We start from the raw sequence: 21,943 nt of genomic DNA on the forward strand, positions 1-21,943 counted from the left end.
AATTCAGATTTTCCTGCCTCCCAATACAGGGTTTTGAGCTAGACTACATCTAGCCATCCCCCATTTTTCTTCTATTTCCCATTAATAAGTGTCTTTTAACCTTAGAGCCCCATATTTTTAGCACCTAAATTACTCCCTGAGGTGATTATTTCCTATTGTACCAGAAACAGCCATTGGAGGAAGCTACTAGGATGCTGTGATCTTACCTATACAGCATGAATCTGTCACCTATTTAACTTTTAATACTGTTTATGATACTGTTATAGTGTTAAAGACTGTACACTTGAATAATGCCCTAATTCCAGAAATAATTATTCTATTGACCTTAGTCTATGACCTTGGAAAAGAAACTAATGTATTAGTAAATTAGAATCCCTGTTCAATTCAATTTGGCATCTACTTGTCAGGTGACTTCCTTTTGCTTGGCTTGTGCTGGGAATGCAAAGATGAAAAGACTTGGCCTCTTAAGCAGCTCAGTCTAGTAAGAATGAGAGCGTGTAAACAAATACTTAGCTTGCTAACAAGGAGAAGTGATCAGAACTCTCTCTGGAGGCAAGGGCAGGAAAGACGACATAAAGACAAGACAGAGAAAGTGGCATTTAAGCTGGATATTGAACAAATAAGGATTCAGTAGGGTTGACAAGGAGGCGAAGAGTATTCTAGGCAGAGGAAATAACTTGTACATAGCCTCAGAGGCAGGAAGTACTGTGCATGTTCAAAGAACTGCAATTACTCATTCTATGCTGTTGGAGTGTTGTTTGGAGACAATAAAAGATGAGTTTAGGACCATATGAACTTTGAAGGGTGTGGAAGAAAGTGGTATATACCCTGCAGTTGGTCACGTGGGTCTGGACCTCAGGAGAGAGGTTGGAGATGATCACTATAGCATGGTAGTGAGAACAAAGGAGCAGATATTGACTAGGGGAGAGGGTGAAGAGGAAGACAGAGGATGGGACCTGGGGCACACCAGTGTTGAAGGGGTGGTAATGGCAGAGGATGCCATGAAAAGGTTAGGAAGGAATGACTTTAGGTTGGGTAAACATCTAAATGTGCTGTATATCTCCTAGTTTTACTTGTAGTGAAATAGGCCAGTGGTTTTACAATGTGATTTGCCCAGAAACTGATACACGCAGTAACTTTTAAGTAGTGCTAGCTAGGTCAGAACAAATGGTCCTAGGCCAGATACCTGAGGGCTTCCAGAATGTATGTGTGCTGGAAGTTAGGTAAGTTGAGATATTCTTAAGGATTCTGAATACGTATTCGTTTTGTTGTACAATTCCAAATTAAGGTAAAGGAGACAGCTTTTCTTTTTAAAAATATAGACTTCAGGATTTTTTTTCTCCAGGGTTCTGTGACCACTTATGATTCTGAGAGCTTGCTGACCCCATTGGGTGGTGTCTTGTAGAGTCTGAAATACAATCAGGAGGTCAGCTTGCTAAGATTTGGGTTGTAATCACTTGTCTTTACCCTCAATTTCATAGAGTTTGGTAGCTATTAGAAACACAAATATTTGCAGAGATGACAGATCCTTAAAACATTTTGTTCATATCCCTGGTTGATGAAGCTGAGGCCCAGAAAGGTGAACTGGCTTCACATGGTAGAATGGAAAGGGTACACATTAGTTTGAGTTGAGAGTTCTCGTTCTACTTATGCCATGACTTTCTAGTCTTTATCTTTGTAAGGCAGTGATAACACCTGCAATGCCCACTTCAAGTAAGGTAGTGCACATGAAAGCATTTTCAAAGTGGCCTGCACTATACAGGAATAAGGTACTAGTATTAAGTTATGAGTAGTAATTTCCAAAAACACTGAGAGGTGTCATGATCTTCATCCTCTCCTTGAACAATTAATTCACCAATATCATCAAGATTGTTAAGTGCTTAATTGTACACGAGGCTATGTTATTCTGGAGAGAATTGTATTGGTTTTTTCCAAAGCTCTCTAAGCCAAAGACTTATGTGGAATATAAATAGCCAAATAGATATTGATCTTTCTACTTAACAGATTTATTGCATAGCAGCCACAGGTCTGCAATGTTCAGGTGCTGTGCAAGGGGCTGGGGGTGCAGAGATGAGCAAGGACAGACATCTATGCCTTCTTGGAATTTACAGTTGGGGTGGGAAGACAAATGTTTAAGAAGTTATCAAATTGTAAGTATGTATGTAGTTTATTTGTATAAGAAAAAAGTCTAAGGTACTTTGAGAATATGTAACAGACGAATCTAGGCCATCAAGGGAGGCCATCCTCCCTTGATGACATTTAAGCTGACCTCAAAGGCTACAGAGAAGTTAGACTTACAAGTATGCAAAGATCTTGAGAAAGAAGTCCATTTGAGTGACTGACACTGTGTGGTAATAGGAGATGAGGCCATGTAAAGGAGTTTAACCTTTATCTGAAGTGCCAAGACAAGTCATTGAAGGATTTTAAGCAAGCATGAATGACAAATCATTTTTTCATATTTAAAAGATCATTCTGGATATCGTATAGAGGTATTGTGGATCAAACAGACTGAAATATTTGCAGATGAAATACCTGGGAGTTTTTCCAAGATTGGGCACGTGTCTATAACTTTCAAGGCTGGGTGATGTGTACATACTCACATTTTTGAAAATTTCTATAATGGTAATTTAAAAACATGAATATATAAGTTCAAAGTGTGTGTATATATATGTACATACACATGTTCTAAACTGTGTAGGAAAAAAATGAAGAGATGATTTAATACAAATATACAAAGAGGAGAAAATGATGTGAACCAGGATCTTGCTACATTTTTTGATTCCCCATTAGCATCTCAAGGTCCTAGACTGAGACTGGTCATTTTAATATTACTGACAAAATTAATCATTCTTTAGCATCCGTGAATGGTCTCCATTCATTTTCAAGAAGTGTTCATTGACTTCCAAGTTGAGTACCTAAGTGTACCTCAGAGGAGGATTTTAAATGAAGGGACAGAAGGAGAGAGCCCTCGCTGGTGTACTCTGTCCCAAGCTGCTACTCTGCATAATTTTTCTCTGCTAGGTCTGTTTTTCCCAGCGAGAAGCAGGAAGGACCAAGATCACCAAGCCACCCCACAGCGTGGTGGGTTATCCCTACTTCCTGTTGATCTTTACTTATGAACATAAGGTCACAGCTATTCTCGGAATTAGTGTCTGCTGGGTATTTTGCCTCCCCTCCCTTTTTGTTCCTTCAAAAGGAAATGCTTTCCGAATTCCTTTTTACCTTTTTAAATAGAAAGTATTATTATTCCATATTTGTAGGAACTATTTAGATAGTAACATACTAGAGTTATAGATGTTAAATGTCTCAGGGCTTTGTATAGTATAATAGTGTCAGCGAGTCTCCTAAATTCTTGTCCAGCATTTCACAGAAAGTGAGTGATTGAACAGGATGGGCACCAACATCCTACCCAATGTGACTTCTAACTAAATATTACTTTCCTACTCTGGCCCTTCTCATTAACATCTTTACCAACACCTCCAAGATCGCAGACTTGAGTTCTTTATGAAATATTTGGACACTCATACACATAGACATGGATACAGGGCAGACATTTGCTTGTGAGAACACTCCCCATGGAACACAGTCTGTGGAAGGAGGAGTTGGAGCACATATAGTTTTCAGCCCAGGATTTCTACTTGAATTCCCAAATTATTAACCAGTCATCCTTATAACTAAAAATAACCGTAGTATATACTCAAAAAAGTGCAATGAGAAGACGTTTTCTTGCTTGCCCTTTTGTCTCTCATCTTCCATTTAAATGTATGTGTTACATGTGCTTGCTCTAAAACAGTCCACCCTCTCTCAGAATAGATTATAAAAGCTTACAACATTCACAGAAATTAATACAGAAAGGATATATGAAGATACACACACTTATGCAAAAAACAGATGTAGGCTTTCCAAATTGCTGACCCTAAAAAAATCATGTTTTTTTAAATTTGATTTTGGAATACATATTTTCTATTGGCTACTGAGTTTCCTAAACTGGCACTAAATCATCCCAAAGAGCAAATAATCGTGACAGAAGAAAATAGTTTACTGAGAGCTTCTATGGTTGCACTGAGTTTTACACACATCTAGCCCTAGAAAGACTTGAGGTCCTCACAAATCCACGGTGCTTAGGAAGGTGAAGTCCTCTGAGGTGAGTGTTCCTTTGTGCTAAATCATCTCCTGTGGAGATCACGAGGCTCAATAGTGACTCAGGTGAAATCAACGCCCTTTCCTTTGAGCTCACACAGGTGGCCAGGTTAAATAAGTGGTGAAAGGAGTTTGGTGCATTTTCCTGAGTCACCTTTGTCAGTTTGGGAGGCACATAAACTTAGCATCAGAAGGAGATTATAGTTTTGTTCCTAAGTTTATAGAAATTAAAGTGTGTATATGCGTGTGGGTTTTTCTGTCATCACACCTACTAAATTTCATCATCTGTGCAATGTCTGCAGGAGTCCTGTTTACCTCTGGGCACAATGAGGGAACAATTCTAGGATCTTCTTTTAGCCATATATCCCACATCTGTAACCAGGCAGGTGGTCAGAGCAGTACTGAGTTTGGTCCTATCTCCTTCTCCTTTGTTGGTAGAGATTGGAATGCTCAAGGGACCAGCCAAGGTGGTAGGCCAGGGGGAGGCTGAAGAAGTGGAGGAAAATCTGGGGCTAGAGTAATGCAGAGGATCCAACTCTGGATCGTTAGAACTGATTTTTCAAACACTGTCTTGAGAACTCAAAAGAAAGTTCTTATAAAATCCTTTCACAAGAGGGATGGTTTGGTACCAGACTTCTGGTCAAGATGGTGGAGTAGACAAATGCTGTACTCACCTCCTCCCACAACCACATCAAAATTACAACTAAATTATAGAACTATCACTTAGAATGACCTAAAGACTAACTGAACAGAATTCCTGTAACTAAAGATATAAAGAAGCCACAACGAGACTAATAAAAGAGGTGGAGACGCGGAACAGACAGGTCCCACACCCACAGTGTGGCAATTAAGGATCGGGAGAGATATGTCAGCAGCAGAGGTCCCCACTGAGGAACAAGGGGAGCCAACCCCAGACAAGACTCCCTATCCCAGGGCACCAGAGCTGGGAAGAGGAGTCTCCGTAATATCTGGCTGGGAAAACTAGTGATTGTGTCCGAGTGAGGCAGAGGGCTGCCGAATGCTCCTCCTGAGGAGCCTGCACAAGGACTTTCATGAATTTTCTCACTCTGGGCTCTAGCACTGGGGCAGCGAATCAAAAAGTCCAGAGACATATGGGGAGGAACTGAATTAACTAGCTTCAAGGCAGCTCTCTCTAGGAATGAAAGAACTGGCAAGTGCCTTTGTTCCTGAATGGTGAATACCATTTACCCTGCTGCTTCCCTGAGACTCCACTCAGCTTTCATGCCAAGCAACCTGCCTCAGACTTTCCTAAAATCTCCCAAAGGTCCACAAACTTCAAACAAGCCTCAGCAGGCCCTGTACTTCTTTCTTAGCACCCCCAAGCCTGGCACAAGTGGAAACCAGTATCAATTTGCAGTGTAACTCCAATCAGGTAGCCCCAAACCTGGCATAAGTTGTAGCCAGTGTTGGCTTGAAATGTAGCTTCAACTAAGTGGCCCCAAGCCCAGTACAAGTGGTGGCTGGCCTTAGCTCACATCATGGTGCCCACCAAAGGGTCCTAAGCCCAGCCCTAGTGGCAACTGGCCTTGGTTTGCAGCATAGCTTCTTCTAAGCATCTCCAAGGCCAGCACAAGTAGGAGCCAACTTTATTTCACTTTGTAGCTGTCCTAAGTCAGGCACAAATAGTTGTTAACCTTGGCCTGCGCTGGAGTTCCTCCTAAGAGGCTACAGAACCAACACACCTGGTGGCCAGCTTCAGACCACACCAGAGCACCACCCAGCCATCTCCACAACAACACACCTTGGCTGGTACCAGAGCCCCACTAAAGGAACTCTCAGTCCATTGGGTCAGCCTCCACACAACAGCTTATCCACTGTAGTCATGGCCACCCCTCACAGCCACCCAGTCTCAGGGTCAATCTCACCATTAACATGCCAACAATAATCAAGGCTCAACTATAGCAGGAGGGCCAACACAAAGAACACCCAACTCAGGTGAAAAGGGAGACTGTGCCCACGGGCCTCATAGGGCACCTACATAAGGCCACCCTACCAAGATGAGACAAAAAAAACATGTCCCAAATGAAAAAAAAAAAAACATAAAAAAAAACTCCAGAAAAGAACAAAATGAAATGGAGTCAAGCAATCTACCAGACAGTGTTCAAACCGCTGGTTATAAGGATGCTCAGTGAACTCAGGGGAAGAGGTCATGAACTTAGTGTGAACCTCAATAAAGAGAAACCATAAAAAAGAACCATTCAGAAATGAAGAATACATTAGAGGGAATTAATGGCTGATTAAATGAAGCAGAGGATAAAATCAGTGATCCAGAAGACAAGGTAGCCAAAAACACTGAATTGGAACTGCAAAAAGGAAAACACTCGATAAATGGGGTAATTTAAGGGACCTCTGAGACAACGTCAAGTGTACTAACATTTGCATCATAGGGTTACCAGAAGGAGAATAGAGTAAGGGATTGAAAACCTATTTGAAGAAATATGACTGAGAACTTCCCTGTCCTGGTGAAGGAAATAGACATACAAGTCCAGAAACTATAGAGTCCCAAATAACATGAACTCAAAGAGGCCCACCCGAAACACATTAGCATTAAAATTCCAAAGGTTAAAGACAGAAAATCTTAAAAGCATCAAGAAAAAAGCAGTTACCTCCAAAGGAACACCCGTAAGACTGTCAGCTGATTTCTCAATAGAAACTTTGCAGGCCAGAAGGGAATATCAAGAAATATTCAAAGTGATGAAAAGCAGGGACCTACCACCAAGAATACGCTACAGAGCAAGGCTATCATTTAGAATCAAAGGAGAGAGAAAGAGCTTCCCAGATAAGAAAAAGTTAAAGGAGTTCATCATCACTAACCCACCACTAAAAGAAATGTTAAAGGTACTTCTTTAAGTAGAAAAGATAAAAAATATGAATAAGAAAAAATTCTCATTGACAAAGGCAAACAGTAAAAGCAATGGATCAACCAACTATAAGGCTAGTACAAAGGTTTACAACAGTAAATTAAGGGATACACGTATACACAATAGAAGCAAAAGATAATGACAAAACAAATGAGATGAGTAAAAATTTTAGTGATTTTAGAATGTGTTTCAACTTAAACAACTTAAAATTAACTGCTATAAACGTAGCTTGGTATATAAGAAGCACATGGTAATCATAAACCAAAAATCTATGAGATATAAAAGAAATAAAGAGAAAGGAATCCAAGCACAGCACTATAAAGTCATCAGCCTGTAAAAGAGCAAGAGAATAACAGAACTACAAAAACAATCAGAAAGCAGTTAACAAAATGGCAATCACTACATACCTATCAATAATTACATTAAATGTGGGGTGGCTTCATAGTGTAGTGGTTATCACTGCTTTACATGCAGAAGGTCCTGGGTTCGTGCCCCAGGGGTGGAGACACGGACCGTGCATCAGGTCCCCCGAGAGTGCTAGGCCCTGGGCGCATGCCACAAGCATGTTAGAGGCGATGCCTCACCTTCAGAGATCCAGTTCTTAAGGGGAAACAGCAACATCCATAGGTCAAGGGGCGAAGTGGGGTGGGGGAAGGAATTAAAGAGGGGAAAAAATAATAATTACATTAAATATAAACAGACTAAATGCTCCAATCAAAAGATATAGGGTGTTAGAATGAATTAAAAAAAAAAAAAAGACCTGTACATATGCTGTCTACAAGAGACCCACTGCAGATCGAAAGGCATATACAGATTGAAAGGGATGAAAAAAGATATTTCATGCAAATGTAAACAAATGAAAACCCAGGTTAGCAATACTTATATTAGACAAATAGACTTGGAAACAAGGGCTGTAAAAAGAGAAAAGGGCATTTAGTAATGATAAAGGGATCAATCCAACAAGAGGCTATACCTCTCATAAATATCTATGCACGTAATATAGGGGCACCTAAATATGTAAAGCAAATATTGATGACCATAAAGGGAGAGCTCAATAATACAGTAATAGTAGGGTGCTTTGACATCCCATTGACATCAATGGCTAGATCATCCAAACAGAAAATCAACAAGGAAACAATGGCCTTAAATGACACAGTAGACTAGATGGATTCAATTAATACTTAGAAATCAAAAATACAAACACATGAAGGCTAAATAACATGCTACTAAACAATGAATGGGTTAACAATGACATCAAGAAAGAAATCAAAATATACCATGAGACAAATGAAAACAACCCAAAAAAACTATAGCAATACAGGCCTACCTCATAAAAATTTTCAGTCTAACCTAGCACCTTTGGTACTAGAAAAAGAAAAAATAAGACCAAAGTAAGTGGAAGGAAATATTAAAGATCAGAGTGGAAATAAGAGTCTAAAAAATCAATAGAAAAGGTCAACGAAACTAAGAGCTATTTCTTCGAAGAGAGAAAATTAATAAACCTTTATTCAGGCTCATAAAGAAAAAAGGGCCCAAATAAAATCAGAAATGAAAAGGAAGAAGTAAATACTGCAAACAGTTATATGCCAACAAATTGAACAACCTGAAAGAAATGGATAAATTCTTAGAAACATGCAAACTTCCAGGACTATATCAGGAAGAAATAGAAAATCTGAACAGACTAATAGCTACTAATGAAATTGCATCAGTAATCAAAAGCTCTCTTAAAGTCCTGGACAAGATGGTTTCACAGGTGAATTTTACAAAACATTCAAAGAAGAAGTATACCTATCTTTCTCAAACTATCTGCAAAAATTAAAGAGGAAGGAAAGTTCCCAACCTCATTTTACAAGGCCAGCATTACTCTAATATGAAAACCAAAGACACTACTAAAAGATAATTATTGGCCAATATCCCTGATTAACATAGATGCAAAAATCCTCAACAAAATATTAGCAGACCAAATTCAGCAATACATTAAAAAGATCATCCACCATGTTCAAGTGAGATGTATTCCTAGGATCCAAGCTTGGTTCAATATGCACAAATAATTTAACATGATATACCACAAACAAAATTGAGAATGGAAATCGTGATCAATTTCATAGATGAATAAAAAACATTTGAGAAAATTCAACATCCACTTATGATAAAGTGAGGATAGAGGGAACATACCTCAACACAATAAAAACCATGTATGGCAGACCCACAGCTTACATCATGCTCAACAATAAAAAGTTGAAAGCTTTTTCTTTAAGATCAGGAACAAGACAAGGATGTCCCCTTTGACCACTTTTATTCAACATAGTATTGGAAGTCCGAGCCACAACAATCAGGAAGAAGTAAAACTTATTATTTACAGATAACTTGATACAATATGTAGAGAGAACCCTAAAGATTCCACACAAAAACTATTAGAATAAATGAATTTAGTAAACAAAATACAAAATTAATAACAATCATAAATTGGATGCATTTTTATACACCAATAACAGAAAGAGAAAAATTTTTTAAAAGTCCCATTAACAATTGTATCAAAAAGAATAAAATATCTAGGAATAAATTTAACCAAGAAAGTAAAAGAACTGTACTCAGAAAACTAAGACATTGAAGAAAGAAATTGAAGATACAAATAAATGGAAGTATATACCATGCTCAGAGATAAGAATTAACATGGTTAAAATGTCCATACTACACAAAGCAATCTACAGATTCAAGGCAATCCCTATCAAAATACCAATGGCTTGTGTTTACGAACTAGAATAAAATTCACATGGATCCACAAAAGACCCCAGAGAAAGCAATCATGAGAAAGAAGAACAAACATGGAGTGATCACACTACCTGATATAAAACTATACTACGAAGCTACAGTAATGAAAATAGCATGGTACTTGAATAAAAACAGACACATAGATTAATGGAACAGAATAGAGAACCCAAAAGTAAATCCACACCTATGTGGTCAATTTATCTATGAAAAAGGAGACAATACTACTCTACAATGGGGTAAAAACAGTCTGTTAATAAATGGAAAATTGGACCCATACATGCAAAAAAAAAAAATTAGAACACTTTCTTACACTATATACAAGAATAAACTCGAAATGGATTCAAGAATTGAACGTGACAATTGAAACTATAAAACTCCTAGACAAAAACATAGGCAGTAAACTCTTAGACATCACTCTTGGCAATATTTTTGTTTGAGATGTCTTCTCAGGTAAGGGGAACAAAAGAAAAACAAATGGAACTACATCAAGTAAAAAGTTTTTGCACAGCGAAAGAAACCATCCACAAAATGAAAAGACAAATACTATATGGTAGAAGATATTTGCCAATGATATTTCCAATAAGGGGTTAATATCTAAAATATATAAAGAACTCATACAAACTTAACACCAAAAAAAAAAAAAAAAAAAAAACCCAATTAAGAAATGGGCAGAGGCCCTGAATAGCTATTTCTCCCCAAAGGACACACAGATGGTCAATAATTATATGAAAAGATGCTCAGCATCATTAATTATCAGGGAAATGCAAATTAAAATCACAAGATATCACCTCACACCTTTCAGAATGGCTGTCATCAATAAATCAACAAACAAGTGTTGGCAAGGATATGGAGAAAAGGGAACACTTGTGCATTGTTGGTGGGATTGCAAATTGGTGCAGTCAATATGGAAAACAGTGTGAAGTTTCCTCAAAAACTTAAAAATAGAACTACTATATAACCCAGCAGTTCCATTCTGGGTCTTTACCGGAAGAAACCCAAAATACCAATTTGAAAAGACATTCACCCCTTGTTCATTGCAGCATTATTTACAATAGCCAAGATATGGAAGCAACCTAAGTGTCTATTGATAGACAAATGAGTAAAGAAATTGTGATACATGTATACAATGGAATGTTACTTAGCCATAAAAATAAATGAAATCTTGCCTTTTGTGACAAGGTGGTTGGACCTAGAGGGTATTACTCTGAGTGAAATAAGACAAATACCATATAACAACTTATATGCAGAATGTAAAGAACAAGCAAAACAGGAACAAACTCATAGATACAGAGAACAAATCGATGGTTGCTAGATGGGAGGTTAGTTGGGGGCATGGGTGCAAAAAGTGAAGGGATTAAAATGTTCAAATTTCTAGTTATAAAAATAGTCACAAGGATGTAAAGTACAGCATAAGGAATATAATCAATAATATCGTAATAACTATGTATGGTGTCAGATGGGTACAAGACTTATCAGGGGGATCACTTAAGTCATATAAATGTCTCATCATTACATCTTATACCTGAAACTAAGGTATAGCAACTGTAATTGAAAAATTAATAAAACCTGCACCATTCTTTTTTCCACTCCTACCACTGCTCCCTGCCCAGACCAGTCTGGATCTGGATCCCTGCATTCAGTGAGAATGGCAGGGTGATCTGTTGTCATAGGGATGCAGATTACCTGTGTCAATCCTGCCCAGTGCATTCCTCTCAGACCCACTCTGAACAAGCTAGAGCAATTCTCCTTCGCTTGCCTCCTCCAGTATTCCATAGCAACACCATTCTGTATAATAACCTGTACTTGGGAAGATTACAGTCTGTTTTCTCAGAGCTATTAAAAAGATCCATTATGTATCTTTCCCCCTCCCCTCTCCAACAGGCTCCATCCTGCCCCCAGTAGGTTGTCATCAGCCTCATCTTAGATTTAAATATCTGTCTCTGCCTTCTCCTTTGGCGAAGTAACTTATCAATGCCGAGTCAAGGCACTGGTGTCTTACGGCATGTCTCATGCTTTCCCATCAGCTAACTTACATGCCCACCCTTGTCACCCTCTTACGACTGCTCTGGGCTGGATAGTGCTGCTAGCACAGGTCGTTCCTGAATCTGTGCCTCACCACCACCCCTGGCATGAAGGGGTGTGGAAATGGTCTTCATAACTAGGTCAGACTGTCTGTGACAATGGCGAAAGACAGACACGCGGCTGCAGCATGCACACACAAGCTTGTGTGTTGGCAGCCCCATGTTGTACACCCATGTTGAGGTTGGCTATCACAGCCAGGAGCCATGCTCTATTCTGTGTCCTGCGCTATTTCTGCTCTTTTTCCTTGTGGAGCCATACAATGTCTTGTTCTCATTTTGGAGCATCTCCCCAGAATATTGATGGGAATGTCCTGTGGCACAGTTTCCTTCCCTTCTGGCTTGCCAGCATTAACTGCTAACTCTCTGCTCTTTTATCTGAAATTGAATGAAAGGAGAAGATCATTTTGTTTGCCCAACAGCCAAATCCAGCTATTAGGTAGAAAATACAGTGTGTTCTCCCTCTTGGAAGAAAATCTTATTAGACTAATTGCTCTATTTACATAGCTAGTCCTCTTCCTCTGAAATCAGACAGATTTTGAAAGAGGAAAAAACACTTTAGCCATTGCCTACATTTTAATGAGTTTCAAAGTACATTTGGATCCTGTTATCTCAAGATACATTATTACAAAGTTGACTGTCCCATGGAACATCCAACAACTCAAAACCAAAGCCTGCTCATGTGTAGCAGAGCCCACAAGACATGAGACTGCTGTACCTTGACACCAGTTTACAAAGAAATTACTTCATCGCAATCTTCATCCTACATTCAGTATGTCTCTTCTGTCATTAAAGCAGATATAACTGTACATTAAAACCTGAGTATTATTTATATTCTCATTTCAAGATGGGCTTTAGAAATACTTGCTTTCAAAAAAATTATTTTTCAGAGACCATCACTACCACCCCACTGTTGGAGCCTGGGACTATGGAAGGAAAAACAGGACTTATTCTCTTCCTGGCTGCAAAGTGAAGGAGCAGGGAGAGTAAGAAGAGCCTCAGAGGCCAAAGTGACCTCAGATTTTAGTCTCTCAGAGGCTTTCAGTCTATACTCCTACCTTTATGTTAGAACAAGATGGACCTGTAAGTGGCTTAACAAGATGCTTACTGATAGGAACATTTCTTGAGGGCTTCTTTTGTGACAGGCACTTTACATTGATTATCTTATTTCCTCGTGATAGCCACCTGATGAAGAGAGATTTGGGCTTAGATGGAGGCGGCATTAGGAGTCCTGTTCAGACCTGAGGCCCAGAGTAGTTAAGAAATTTGCCCAAGGACAGACACACAGCTCAGCAGTAGAACTGGTATACACAGGCAGATAGTGGAACTTGAGGCTTCCTAGGACATTCTTGTATAAACCTGGCCTAAATCTCTTTACGTTTCACCATGGAACTTCCTTCAGGAGGACACGTGGCTACTTTCCTGCAGTCACCTTCTCTGCAGCCTTAAAGGAATTGCTAAATTCCTTATTCTCAGGGCTGGTGTGCCTCTGATTCTTCCAGTATCCTCTAAATTCCACTTTAATGAGGGCCACAGAAGGAAGGGGAATGAGAAACGAGTCCATGCATTCTTGATCCCTCTCCTTCCCATGTTCTCCAGTCCGGTTGAGACTTAAATTTAGGAGGGAATCAGATTTTTCACCCTGGCCTCCTCACTCTTTGCAGCTTATAAAGTGCTTTTATTAACCCTAGAAAAAATGCTGCCTCCTTTAGTAAATGTGTCCAGAATCTTTCATGAAGTCACTTTATTTTCTTCCTTGGCCGAATTTCTTGTTTGGACCACAGTCAGGAAGAAGGTCAGTTGAGGTGAGGCAAATTTTAAGTATGACCTTAAACATGGACAAATGATTGCTCAAACAGCATTGTTGTTAACTTGTTTGGCATTTGGGTCCCAGTAGGGACATAACCAAATAGAGAAGTTTTCTGCAGAAGGATGCTGCCATAACCCCTCACAGCAGCAGGAACACTGTGTTTAGGAAGAGTCCTGTGCCTGGCCTAGGGCAGCAAGTCCCTCTTGTGTACTGTGAAAGAGTTCACGTCTGGGACTAATGTTAAATTGTCCCTGAACTTCCCTTCGCTGCTTCTTTGCAGGGAGGTAGTCATGACAGGGCTACCCCTTCTCAGAATGGGCCGTCTGGTTTCTGTTTCATGGTATTCATTCTCCTCTAGCTTCTTCACGAGCCCCTCCTGCTGCCACCTGGCTTTCCTCTCACCCTGTGTCAGAGCCATGCAGAGTCAGTGGGTGAAGCCAGCCAGCTGTGAGGCAATAGAGAGTGGTGGGACATGTGGCTGACCAGAGGCAGCCACTGCTCAACTCCAGGCCATTTTTATGAAGAAGAAATTCTGGTCAGGTGTTCCAGAATATTCCATTTTCCAAGAGGAATTTGAAAACTTGATTTTTATGTGATGAGACATTTCCTGGTTTTTAAATGTTTGGCAAGTAATTAAAATGATTTTAAAACACACTATATGGGTCAAGTAAAATGTCTGAAGCCTGCGGCTGGACTCAGTTTTACACTCTCTCTCCTTCTCCACAATCTTGCACATCCTCCCTGGGTTAGCTCTTGCTCTCTCAACAAACGTCAGCATCTCAGAGTTAGATCTCAAACTCTGGCCTGCGCCCCAGACATCCATGTGGATGTCCGCGTACCTCATGCAAAGCTGAGCTCATCAACCTCCCAGATCTGCGCAGGTCTAGAGAAATGATAGATGTTTTCGTTTCATTCCCATGACAAAAATACCATTACTAGTGCAACTACTTTTATTAATACTAACAATACTAATACCCACAGTAATCTGCTGCTCCTCTGTTGTTACCTGTTTGTCATTCAGCACCACCGCTCTGTCAGCCAGTGTCCCCTGTGACCTTGCACTCCCTCCTTACCCTTTCACCCAGCTCCCAACAGGGTGGATTTTGTTGGTTCTTCTCTAAACCTTGCAGGACTTGCTTCTAACTTCTCCTTCTCACTAACCAGGAACTCTCCCAATTTCTGAACTTGGCATGCCGTCTCAGCCTCCTGATTGTCCACCTACCACCAATCTCTGACCTCTCCATTCGAGATTTATTCATCACACTGCACAAGAGTCATCACAGGGCACCTCTTCATACACTTGTCATGGGTCCTACTGGCTGTCCCCCAGTTCCTCAACCACCCCCAAGTGCCAGCCACGCCATGCTACCTGCTCTTCCACCAGCATACTAGGTGCTTACATGCATTTGCGCATTTGTGTTGGCTGGATTAGGCACAGCTGTCTTCCTCATTCGTGCCTGTGTGCATTCTATTCATCTGCCTCATCTCTCATCCAATGCCTCCTCTTCCACGAGGCGGTCACCACCAGCTCCCAATGCTATTTGCCCAGCCCCTCTTCAAAGTTCCTACAGTTCTGTGCTATGTCTCGTCATTTCATCCAGCTGTGTATTGCAGATTAAGCCTGCTTGCCTCTTCCCCTTTCTCTTGATCAACTTAATGGGGAGACACTGTCCTTGTCATCTATGTGTCTACATGAAGCCTAGTGCACTTCTGTGCATACAGTAGACACATGTAAACCATTGTAAATTAAATTGCATTAAACTTTAAATGGAGGATGGCTGTAGCTAAAGGGCTCAAGAAAAGATATTAAGAGTCAAAACGAAAGTGCTTTGTTATTCAAGAGGAGTTATCAGACCTCTAAGTATCAAGCTAGTAAAAGGGTTATTCTGCCTATCTCCATGCTCTGGGATACGGCTTTTAGAGGAGGGACAGCCGTGATTTGTTCTACTTTTCCTCAGGCAGTGCCCTTCCACAGTGCTCCTTGGAAGCTTGGCTTCAGGGCCAGGGCAGGGAGGAATGGGCAAAGTCTCTCGGACACCAGCACTTCTGCCACTCTGGCATCGAGAGCAGTGCACTGTTCCTCTTGCCCAGAAGAACAAGTTGTACCCACACATTCACAAGCTCTCCTCTGCTAGTATCATTGGCAGGCCTGAGAATTTCACACAAGCCTTCTAGGTCTGTTCTGCCATCCTTGTAGCCTGAATTTTTTTGCCGCATTGTTTTTTGTTAATTAGCTCTTAGAAAAGATGCTGCTATTCCACCAGAGATTACATCCCACTGACTTTCCGGAAAGAATCTACTCATTCCTTTTGTGAATGTATTTCCTCTTCTTTTCTAAGTTGCACAGCCTTATCCAGGTAGAGTCCGGATAGAATGACCTCCTGGTTCTTATAGAACTGAGTTACGTATGAGATATGTATTTCCTAAATCCACACTGACCACTGGACAAGCCTGGAGTGCTAACTGCTCTGAATGGAGCTGTGGAGCTCTGAAAGGTCCTTTTACTTTCGGGTCCCACATCCAGCCCAGCACCACCTGTGGCCTTGCATTCCTTGTCACTAGGAGAGAGGAGAAGCCATTAAACCTCATCAGTGTCTTCATATTTTATTGGCTCCCCTTTGAAGATTTTTTAGCATTTTATGTGGTCCATCCTGTCAGATGTGCTTAGACACTTTTGCAGCCTCCTCTTTCCACATGATCATTTCATGGGAAACAACACTGGAGGCTTTGTAGCTTTGGACACCTGGCATGGCAGGGATGGCCACCTCTAACACTACCTTTTCACGTCTGCACCTTCTACAGGGTTTACTCTGGAAATTCTGCTCTAAAGCAATTTCTGTGAACACAGCATTACTTTTGTCCTGTGGTCATAAATCAAACTTGGAAAGGGATACTCGGGGACTATCATAAGTTGTCATAAATTCGTTTAAAGGTAATTCAATTTAAATTTAAAAACGAAAACAAAAGTTATTTTCCAAGGCAATTTTCTTTTTAAAATGGGAAATTAAATTAGTTTTAAGTGTCTTTGAAATCGAAAATCACATTCTGGCCATGGAAAGTGAATTATCCTGTACTAGTCTTTGGTCAGAACGTGATCGGAACACATTTAGTGGCCATTTTGTGAAAGTAGATTTAGTCCAAAACATCTTGATAAGAGCTCAGACACGAGGAAGTTTCTCAATTGATAGAAATATGGGAGATTTATATACACACATTGCTTGAATGTGTGGTAGTGCTCGTTTTGATTTTTAGCCTATGCAGCAGGATTCTCAGTCATTAAACATTTCGAAAATGGAAGGCCAGGGGAGAAGGGAACATCTTGAAGAAAAAAAACTTTTCACTAAAACTATGATTTCTTTGTTGCATGAAGACAAGTGGCCAACTTTGTTTATCCTAGAGCCAGAACACAGAACTTTGTTTTTCATCCTTGCGGCTTCTTCACACAGATCTTCACAATAATGACTCCCACTCTTCTCTCTGTGGTCTTGTCAGAGAGCAGGAATCCTGGCCAGCTAGTCGGGTCTCTCCGAAAAATGGGACAGCTGTTCCTAAAAGTAGCCCCATTCATAAGATGTGGGCTCTCTACAACTGCAGGGTTGGAGAAAGGCACACTATTTTATAAAGAGTTCCTTTTCTTCAAAGAGGAAAGAAAAATACATGATATTTACAGAAAACTGGACCCTTCAGCTTTATTTTAGTGGCCACGTCTGAAATGGAAGTGAGGAAGGCCATAAATACACACAAGCAGTTGCAGCTTTAAGGGATGATTCACACTGGCTGTGCTGCTCTTGATGGAAAATTCAGCTAGTTCGGCAAGATGAGCCAGAAAGCCTCACACAAACTCCTCTTCCAGAACTGATGCCTACCATCTTGTGAAATACTTGTCGTATGTGATTGAATGACCGACTCTTTCTCCCTCCATCTCTCAGTTCATGACCAAGAACCCAACCATGCGCTTGGGTAGCCTGACTCAGGGCGGTGAGCATGCCATCTTGAGACATCCCTTCTTTAAGGAAATAGACTGGGCGCAGCTGAACAACCGCCAGCTAGAACCACCGTTCAGACCCAGAATCGTAAGTGTCTGAGACCATCGTACTAGACTTTCTTAAAATGTTATAGTGTTCCAAAGTCTATTGAATGGCTGGATGGTTCCCTATGGAATAACCAGAAGTTCAGCCTAACACTTGGCAGGGGGCCTTTACCTGAAGGAGGCTGGACTTCTTGCCTGAGACCCAGATTACTTTTCTGTGTGTCCCGGTTACTTCTCACAAAGTTTTCACATCTCACTTGCCCTGGCCCCATTATCCCTTAAATTAAGATAAAATTTCCTGGTGCCTAGGAAGCCTGAAGCTTTCAAGGTTCTCTAAAAGAGTTTGGCTGATTGAGAAATTCACCCTTCCTAAGCCAGTTTCCTCTGCTCCTCAGTGAGGGCACCTTTCCCAAGCACCTAAGGAAGTACAGACAGTGGGAAATGCTACTCACTTCACTAAGCCTGGCTCCTCCGCTTGGAGAGCCTGCGTCTGTAACAGTGACTGCAGTGCGGAGCTCAAGCCAAGTCCCTTTTGACTGGAGAGATACTAGGAGCACAAAGGGTGTCTCCCCAAGCTCAGCAGCCAAGTAGGGTAGCCTTCCTGAGGGTGGTCCACCTCTTCGTCTGAGGGGTAAGCTCCTTCTTATCTGTGGGTCAAGAGATCCACAATGAGAAGGCAGAGATGCTGAGCTAGCAGTAGATCAAGAGTTGGGGGGATGAGGGTGCTCCAAAGGTAGAGAGAGGAGTATCATTGACTCAGGTAAGAGAAACGAGAGGCCCAACAGTAATAGAAATGATCTTTACAGCATTAGTTTATGAAAATGTAAAATACCAACATTTCCAAACACACAACTAGCTTCATCTGGAATAGCCTGCTGGTTGGACACCAAGCCGCCGGAGGCAAAGCCACTGCCTTTAATGGGCATCCCCCTGCCAGCTCCTCTGGGATGAGCGAAAGCTTTGCCAGCTGGCCATAATAAATCTGATTGGTGAGTCAAAGGAGAGGTAGTTGTTGCCTAAGCTCAGCATTTCCAAGAAATCTTTCGAGAGAAAAATCTCTTCAATTACATACCTGTGTACAAAACAATAGGCGGGCCAAGCGTGAACTTATTCAACCTCTGTTGACAAATATGAGCTTGTGTACGTCTCATTAAGCTTGTGTACTGTTGAGAACTGGCGCCCTGATGAAATGGAGAGTACAGGGTGAGTGAGCCAGCTGGTTCAGGTGACCAAATTAATTCCTTAGCCTCCCAGCCTAAGGCTGGCCTTGCTCAGCAAGATTTTCATGGGCTTAGTGAATTGGTGGTTACCAAATGCCATAATAATACACAATGCAGAATTACTATAAAATGCTGTTTAATCATAATTGTTATAACTGTAAATAATGCTACTGAGTAGCAGAGTTCTCTGAACTCATTGGAATGGGCCAAGTCCCGTGGAAGATGAGTAAGTTTCAAGTGCATAAATCTGACCCTTGTTTTTTTTTGACAGAAATCCCGAGAAGATGTCAGTAATTTTGACCCTGACTTCATAAAAGAAGAGCCAGTTTTAACTCCAATTGATGAGGGACATCTTCCTATGATTAACCAGGATGAGTTTAGAAACTTTTCCTTTGTGTCTCCAGAATTGCAACCTTAAGCCTTATGGGGAATGAGAGAGATATGAGAATCACAAGAGGATACAGATTTTCCAGGAATTTCCTCTACAGAGAACTCCACAGCATCAGCCTTAGAACAACATCACCATCAGGGAGCAAGTGGAGAACTCTGAAGGATGGAACTTCAAGACATCTACTATTTCAAGTCCTGAGGGAGCCGTGGCACTGGAAATGAGATTTCATGAAGAAATATACTGTTTGACCTATGAGTCTGGTGGCTAGTTCGGGCTTGGGATATTAACAGGAACCAAAATGAGAGAAGTGTGAAGAATAAACTAGATCTTAGAAATTCTGAGCCAAACAGGCTTTTTATTTCAAGGGACAAATCAAGACTTTGTATGGACCTCCCTTTAGGCCAGTGAGCCCCTAATACTGGCTGTCTGCAAGAAGTCTCTAAAAGCTAATGAAGAATCTAAAGGTAAGGGAATGAATGGCTTTCCAAATAAAATGACTTACTCTGAAGAAACAAAAAATGGTATGCAAAAAAAATCATAACTTAAAGCCCAATCTTGAAAACAGATGTTGGACACCAAGACAACTTTCCAGCTTATTCTCTTATCCTTACCTATATAGATATTTATTTGAGTGCCCATCAAGATGGTGCCACAGTACCCAATAGGGTAAACAGATCTGCGTTCACCAAGCTTTCATTCTACAGCCCATTAATTTACCTGGTGTTTGCATTCTGTGAAATGCCTCTCCATGTTGCATAAGTCATACTTTGTCTGCACATAACTCTTTTCACAGAAGGCTCACTGCCGCAACAGCAACTATCCACACAATCAGCAGGTGAGCTAGAGGTGCTTGCTTGCCTGCTGACTTGTGGAATCTCATTGTGAGGCAATGTGTCCATATTGCCCTGGACTCCTCAGTGAAGAATCGCACGCCACTCACGTCTATGACCAGACTTATGGCCTATACGTTGGCAGTTTATTTAAATTATATTTTAAGAGGCGAAGATGTTTGTTTGGTATGCATTTTAATAATTAGAAATGGCTCTTGTAAATGGCACATTTATCAAAGAAGGACCTTATACTATGTAACCATATATGCAGTTGGAGAATTTTATCTGGCTGGAAATAAATGCATTTTGTAGCAAAAGGAAATTTTTTTTGTCTAGAGGATTTGTCCCATCCCCTCTAGGATACCAGATAGCCAATTAATAGCTTTGAGCAGAATGGATAGAACTTTTAAAACAAATTCCAGAGAGGAAAGGTTGGAATAACTTTCTGTGTATGCCTTAAATGAACGTGGCCTGTCTCTTACTGACTGACCAAAACTTCATACTGAATCGGGGTAAGGACTGCTGCAACAGACTAACCCTTGAACTCTCGGTGACTAGGCAGAATGCTTATTTCTCATTCACATATAATGCAAGTTCGACGGCCCTCTTCCATCTTGTAATGATGCCATGTGGGAAATGCAGCTTCCACGGTTGTCAGAGCTAAGGAGAGAGGGGGGAGGTGCTCGCTGCCTGCCTCTGAGGGAGACACATCACCTTGCTCACATTCGATTGGCAAGAATATGGCCTCCCTCTAACTACAAAAGGGATGAGGCGTTACAGAGCAACAAGGGGTATCTGGCAAGTAGTGACAGTTTCTGCTGAGGGTTCTCTCTTGTATTCCAAGGTGAAAAATGGCTTTTGAATGACTGGAATAGTTAGGAGCCGCCCTTTTACATTTGTTTAGCATTTAGCCTTTCACAGGTACTCTCACCTACATCATTTCATGAGATCTTTACCATACTCTTGGGAAGTAAAGCTGATAATTTTACCACTATCTCCAATGTGAATATCATGGCACATTTTGCAAATAAGAAGAGAGGCCCAGAGAAGTTGAGTTATTAGTTGCCAAAAGCTTTCAGACTTGGTAAGGATTGATTCCAGTCTATGACAAGTCAAATCTTTGAACTTCTAATCCAACACACTTCAAGGAAGGAAGGAATCATTCTGATCTTGGGACTTTTGGCCTTTCATTGCTACTTTGTAGCTCAGGGTCTTCTGTTCTGTGGGGCAGTTAGCTACTTGGTACGGTTTATCCCACAGTGGTAAAGAACCATGAATAAAGCATGCCTCCCGCGTTCACAAAATCCATTATCACAGCCCTGCAAAGGACCCACACTCCTCTTTGATGAGTCTTCGTAATCACCCAGCAGCTTTCCTCGTCACAATCTATTCTCAAGCCTGCTACCCGGGTACCCCAGTTTGGGATAAGTCCATTCTTTTAAGGTAATTCCACACTTGCCAGATTATCACAGCCAACAATTTTGCTATGATAGAATTTCCAGTGCTGCTTTCTTTTTCCTCTTTTACATGTGAGGAGAGGGGGAGATATAGGATATTTAACCAAAAACTCAAAGAATCTCCAACTCCAGGGTTAGAGCGTGACTTCACATCTTTCATCAGTTCTCTTAAACCTTGCATCCCTTCTGAGGATCACAAGGCTGGCCTGCTGCCTGCACTTCCTGGGACAGACTGGCCACAGGCCATTCTATCAGCAGGTGCTGAGTCTGCTGCTGGGACTGCTGGTAGCACGAGGTCAAAGTGAGGTCACACTGACTCCCCAGCCCCCTTCC

At 41.0% G+C, this 21,943-nt stretch overlaps 1 protein-coding gene across 1 annotated transcript in view; it reads left to right on the forward strand.

Annotated features, from left to right (window-relative positions):
• The window catches only part of PRKCH (protein kinase C eta), a 196,036-nt gene extending 175,566 nt beyond the window's left edge, over positions 1-20,470 (forward strand). The window contains exons 13-14 of the mRNA XM_036217840.1: positions 17,612-17,755; positions 19,204-20,470. Of these exons, the coding sequence (XP_036073733.1) occupies positions 17,612-17,755; positions 19,204-19,350 (291 nt within the window). The 3' untranslated portion in view covers positions 19,351-20,470. The remainder of the gene's footprint in view (positions 1-17,611; positions 17,756-19,203) is intronic.
• Positions 20,471-21,943: the final 1,473 nt, after the last annotated feature.

This window comes from Rousettus aegyptiacus, unplaced genomic scaffold (assembly GCF_014176215.1).
Source record: "Rousettus aegyptiacus isolate mRouAeg1 unplaced genomic scaffold, mRouAeg1.p scaffold_m13_p_3, whole genome shotgun sequence".
Taxonomy (NCBI): Eukaryota; Metazoa; Chordata; class Mammalia; order Chiroptera; family Pteropodidae; genus Rousettus; species Rousettus aegyptiacus.